Source organism: Penaeus vannamei, chromosome 11 (assembly GCF_042767895.1).
Source record: "Penaeus vannamei isolate JL-2024 chromosome 11, ASM4276789v1, whole genome shotgun sequence".
NCBI lineage: Eukaryota > Metazoa > Arthropoda > Malacostraca > Decapoda > Penaeidae > Penaeus > Penaeus vannamei.
Window position 1 is genome coordinate 44,056,685 of NC_091559.1, and position 6,684 is coordinate 44,063,368.

The window sequence follows — 6,684 nt, forward strand, 5'->3', positions numbered from 1 at the left end:
CATTGTTACTAATATCATTGCTATTATTACTGCTATTGTTGCTGTTACTATTATTATTATCTTTAACATTACTATTATAATTATCTTTATCACTACTAATAATTTTATCACCATCATCATTTATCACTGTTGTTATTTTCATTACCATTATCACTCATTATGAATATTATTATTGTTTTCACCATTGCCATTATTTTATCATAAACCTTATTATTATAATATTCATCGTAAATTATAAATATTATTGTTGTTTTTATCATTATCATTATTTTGTTATTATCATCATTATTATTATCATTCAAGATTGTTTGTGAATGTTATAAGAATGGCAGTTGTTCTTTTATATGATTTAATTCCTCTCCTCATCCCTATCTGTTATCTGATCACCTTCATTCTTCTCTTTCGTGTTCTTTGCTTTCCTCTTCATCACCATCGTCTTTCATTTCTCTTCTCCTACCCCTCCTCCTCCTCCTCCTCCTCCTCTTCTTCTTCTTCTTCTTCCTCCACCTCTTTCTCCTCTTCTTGCTGCTGCTGCTCCCCCCCCCCTCCTCCACCACCACCACCACTACCTCCTTATCCTCCTGCTGCTTCTGATCCTCCCTTTCCTCCTACTCCTCTCCTTGCAAAATCGCAAAATTGGTGTCGAAGCCAAAGCCGAACGCACGAAATTCAAATCGCCCGCGTCACCTCCTCTCCATCAGCCTTCATTCCTGTCCATTATTGCCATATCTAACCAAACACGTGAAGGCCATAATGCGTGTGTATGAATATTCGCTTCTGAGAGATATCCAAATTCGACGATTTGCAACGGCACATGGCAATTCGCAGGGAGAATAAATCGACAGATATTTCCAACTAAGAGGTAGTGAATATTCTGCAACGAGTGGTTTGCAAAACAAGGGAGTGAAAAGGGTGATTATTGATGGTGATTGCAGTGCCCTCTCCTCTACCTGACTTTCATGGGGTAAAATGTTACTTGATTGTCACTGGGAGGTCGTGTGTATGGGCGCCCCCGCTGTGCAAATAGCACTGAGACCCGCGCCATAAACACACCAGTTTATTGAAGGAGGAAAGTTGTTCAGGGGAGATTATCCTGTGAGGATGATCTGAGATTTTTATGGTTTAGCTTTCTCTCGATTTGTTTCTCTTCTCTTCTCTCTCTCTCTCTCTCTCTCTCTCTCTCTCTCTCTCTCTCTCTCTCTCTCTCTCTCTCTCTCTCTCTCTCTCTCTCCCTCTCTCCCTCTCTCTCTCACCCTATCCTCCCTACCTCTCTCTCTGTATATATATATATATATATATATATATATATATATATATATATATATATATATATATATAGAGAGAGAGAGAGAGAGAGAGAGAGAGAGAGAGAGAGAGAGAGAGAGAGAGAGAGAGAGAGAGAGAGATTAAAGTATGTATATGTTAGCTCACCTCTTCCTTCCCAAACATAGCCAACCTATCGTATCTCTTTGAGGCCCCAGTGATTTTGACAGGATTTGCAACAGGTATTCCTTTTGTACATCCTGCAGGAAAGGCACAAAATCTGAGACAACTTTTCAATGGATTGAGTTGCTTATTCCATACCTGATGCGTACTTTGAATTGGTCTCTGTCTTTTGTCCTTGCATATATTGATACATAATTACATTTAGGTTCAAGTCTGCTAGAATGAAATTGGATACGGTCACTAACTTCTATGTTTTAGGTGGTCTCAATATCGTATACGATTTGGTTGCTCATATACCACGGCTGGATTTTGTTCTTCCTTGAATTAAAAGTGTGTGTGTGTGTGTGTGTGTGTGTGTGTGTGTGTGTAATAGCATCCATACGTACAAGTATAAATACAAGTATACATAAGCAATTTCTCTAACCTGAAACACGAATAAAATTCCGAATATTATAACCAAGCCACTCATTTCAAAGATTTTTTTTATTAAGAATTTGCTTTACTTACAGAGAGTTGTGGTCCCATACCCTTTCAATATGGATAAGGGTTGCCACCTAACGGTACTTCGGTCTGAGAAAGACCTGTCTACGTCTTGGCTTGAAAAACTGTTAATGATGAAACTCAAAATAGACATAAGTGTTACGTCTTGGGCAGCGAGAGTCCCAGAGGTGAAAGACGGATGCTTGAGTGAAATTGCTTTCGTTCGCGTTGAGTGCCGGGATTCCAGTGACCAGCTGAGGGAGAAGTCATTAGTGTTCAAGTTCATGCCACAAGATAAACATCTGATTGGCATTATGATAAGTGGTAGTCTGTCGAGGAAGGAGATTGAGTTTTATAAGTTCGTCGCTACTGATGACTTCCAGGTGTTCTGTAACAAGGCCGGCCTGAAGCACCCAGTCCCCGACGTGTATTGGTCGTGCATGGAGGACGACCGTCTCACCCTTGTAATGCACGACCTCAGTACAGATGGCTTTCGAGTGGATATCCCGCCCGAGGGTAATCATCTTCTGCAGACGAAGTCCACGCTTCTCTCCGTCGCCGTCATACACGCCTGCGGAGTCGTGTCTCTCAAGAAATACGGGAAGGAATATTTTAACGTTCCTTCTGCTGACTTTCTCGGGGGCTTCTTCAGCGACGGTTTAGAGAGGCAAATGGAGACCTTCCGAGGGACACCAACAGAGCAGACGTTGAAAGCCATCCGACCTCTTTCGGAACAACTCATTAAAATGCGAAGCCCCTTCCTCGACACGGTGATTCACGGCGACCTCTGGGCGGGCAACGTCCTGTTCTCGCCAGACGACACTATCGTCGCAATCATCGACTGGCAATTTGCCTGCGTCGACAACCCATTATGCGACCTCGTGACCATGCTGTTAATCAGTAGCCACCCCGAGGTCCTCCGACGACACCTGACGGAGGTCTTGGAGTGCTACTGGCAAGCGCTGACTCAAGCCCTTCGTACCAACGGCTCTGCGGTCGATGCAACATTCCAAGATCTGGTTAATAATGTTGAAGAGATGTGGATGTATGGCTACATGTTTTATACGGTTAGTCTGATCGAGATGCTGGCCAATGACAAAACAACTGTGGACAAGTTAAGAGGCATTGTAACGTGCTTGGAGGAAAGATATAGTTTTAAAAGATTTTTGCAGAATATTGATAGATAGGCGTAAATCGCAATGAAAAAAACCGTGCGTTATGATTATTTTTAACAGATAATGATTTTAAATATATCAGTGTATAGTAACTTTCTCCCTAACACATGGAATGATTAAAGAAAATAAGATTGTATAATGTGTATGCATGTGTATGTGAGAATGTATATGGGGGTGTGCGTGCGTGTGTGTGTGTGTGAATTCTGTACTGGTAAATACTGTTTGATATTAAGTTAGCTTAAAAAGTTATTATTAAAAGACATTGTTATCGTCATTATTTTCATTTTTCATAATCGCTATCACCATCATAATCATCTTTGTTAGTATCATTATTGTTATCATTTCTCTAAAATTACTGTATTGTTACAAAGTATTGTTATTATGATTATCCTTATTTTTCATAATTGTTATCATCATCCTTGTTAGTAGTAGTATTATTGCCATTATTACCATCATTATATTGTCATCATTGTTACTACTATTATCAATACTATCTTGATATTATCATCGTCATAATAAATATTTATATAATTAGCGTTATTGTTATTATCCTTCTTATTACGATTACTATTATCACCATCGCTGTTAATATGATCACTACCCTTATCATTGTTGCTACGTCTATCAGTATCAGAAAAAAATCCCGATCTGACGCCCTTTACTGCAAGGAATACAAAAAAATAAATATAAATAAAAAATAAAAACAAAAGAATAAAAAAAACACGAAATATTAACTTATCTAGGTTGTGCCACTGGCCTGTCATCACATTGCTTTTGGTATAGAAATGTGCTTTACTGCCCTAATCTCTATCAAGATAATAATAATAATAATTAAGATTAAAATATTGACTTAAGTAACTTCATGTGCTTTGAGGATTTGACTGAACACTTCAGAAATGTCTTAAGTGTCCCCAAGTGCTACTATTACTACTGTTATTACACATCGAACTACAACTTATCGCTGTTATCATTATTGTTATGACTTTTTATTATTCTTATTGTCATTGTTACCATCATCATTGTTAGTAATTATGTTTTGTCATTGTTTGTTTTGATGTAATCATTGTCATTTTATAACTATCAAAAACTACAGTGTTATCGTATTAGTAATATCTTTTTCATTATTGTCATTTGTACAAAAACAACAGTGTTATCGTATTAGCAATAGGCCTATCATTTCCATTATTGTCATTTGTATGATTAATAGTCAGATTCATAATATTATCATTATTATTATATTATTGTTATTTATTTATTTATTATTAAAACTATTATTTTATTACTGTTGTTATTATTATCATGATCATTATTATTATTGTTTTTGTATTTTTGGTTATCATCTTCATCATTGTTATTATCATCATTATCATTATCACTACTATCATTATCTTTACTATTTTCATTATCATTATTATTGTCATTATCATTATCATTATAATTATTATTATCATCAATATTGATAGCACTCTTACTATTATCATAACCATTATCATAACTTTTAATATTACTATCATTATTGTCATTATTATCATCATTATTATTATCATTATTATTATAATCATTAGTATTATCATCAATACATTATTATTTTCATTACTATTGTTGTTATGTCATTATCATCATTATCATCATATTAACCAAGAGTCACAGTATTGATAGTAATGATAATGATAACGATGATAAAATAAATTATGATAATAGTACTTATGATGATAACAATAATCAAGGTGATAATGATGTAGATGATAGTAATAACAAATAAAGATAAATATGATGATGATAATAGTAGTGAAAATGGTAATTATAATGAAGACAATACTAATGATAATGATAAAAATAATGATATGATAATGATAATAATAATGATAATGGTAACAATAATAATGATTATAATCATGATAATGATTATAATAACAATGATAATAATAATGTTAATAATGGCAATAATGATAATGGTAACAATAATAATGATTATAATAATAATGATTATAATAACAATGATAATAATGATGTTAATAATGGCAATAATGATAATGATGATGAATATAATAATAGTAATAATGTTAATAACAATGACAATGATAATGTTGATAACACTAATGATAATAATAATAATAAAAACAATAATAATGATGGTGATGGTAATGATGATTATAATGATAATGATAATAACGATAATGATAAAGACAATGATGATGATAAAATAATAGTAATAATATTAATGATCATAACAACAGAATAATATTGATGATAATCCTGATAGTAATAATATTAATGATAAAAACAATAATTATGATGCCGATGGTAATAATAATAGTAAAAATAATAACAATAATGAGAATAAGACTAAGAATGATAATGATAATGGTAATAATAATAATAATATTGTTAGAAGTAATAATGATAATCATTAGTAGTAGTAGTAGTAGTATTACTACTATCCTTAACATTATCATTATTATCATTATCATTATCAATATTCTAATAACAATGATAATAATGATGATGATTATTGTTATTATTATCATTATTAGTATTATCATCATTAATATTAGCATTAATATTATTCTGTTTAATGAGAATAATAACAGTAATAATAATAATGATAATAGCATTATCATCATTATATATAACGATGATAATAAAATGGTAACAATAATGATTAAAAATTATAATGATACTAACAACAATTATAACATTGACAGTGATAAGTATTATTATCATTATTATTATTATTATTATTATTATTACAATGATCTTGACAATATTGATAGTTCCCATTATCAAAATTATTGTTGTCATTATTACTTCTATCATTATCATTATCATTTTTAATAATCATTATTGTCATTATCCTCATTATGATTATCATTATTATTATCATTATGATTATCATTATTATTATCATTATGATTATCATTATTATTATCATTATGATTATCATTATTATTATCATTATGATTATCATTATTATTATCATTATGATTATCATTATTATTATCATTATGATTATCATTATTATTATCATTATGATTATCATTATTATTATCATTATGATTATCATTATTATTATCATTATGATTATCATTATTATTATCATTATGATTATCATTATTATTATCATTATGATTATCATCATTATTATCATTATGATTATCATTATTATCATCACCATCATTATTATTACAAAGCTAATATAGAATATATTCTCATTGATATAGCAATATAGCTTATGACAAAATATTTCAAAACAATTGCTTGCACTACGTCTTGCAACCAACATGCCGATATGATTCAAAGTATAGAATATATGTATGAATTACAAGTTTGTATGAATCACTTATAAGAATTAGAGTATATTCACTGTCAAATACATTTCTTCGGGAAATACTTTAGTAAATCTCAATATAATAGCATGGAAATGAAGGTGCAACCGGCATAGTGCACTGTCATCGTGATTCGTGTTTTGAGATAAGAAATCCTTTCCTTAACGTACTATTTTATATCATTCACTTATCTGACGTTGGACATTTACTCTTCGTCAGTTAAGGTAATATATTTCATTTATTTCTGACGCATTTGG

The 6,684-nt window shown here is 31.6% G+C and overlaps 2 protein-coding genes across 3 annotated transcripts in view; both read left to right on the top strand.

Moving 5' to 3' along the window:
• The first annotated feature begins 1,667 nt into the window (after positions 1–1,667).
• LOC138863331 (uncharacterized) lies at positions 1,668–3,113 on the top strand. The gene is made up of 2 exons (XM_070127530.1): positions 1,668–1,718; positions 1,956–3,113. The coding sequence occupies exons 1-2, from the start codon at positions 1,668–1,670 to the stop codon at positions 3,111–3,113; spliced, it is 1,209 nt and encodes a 402-aa protein (XP_069983631.1).
• A 3,410-nt stretch (positions 3,114–6,523) lies between these two features.
• LOC113817946 (uncharacterized) overlaps positions 6,524–6,684 on the top strand; it is an 11,494-nt gene continuing 11,333 nt past the window's right edge. For both annotated transcript variants that reach the window (XM_027370069.2, XM_070127348.1), the window contains exon 1: positions 6,524–6,651. The gene's annotated coding sequence lies outside the window, so the exon portion shown is untranslated. The remainder of the gene's footprint in view (positions 6,652–6,684) is intronic.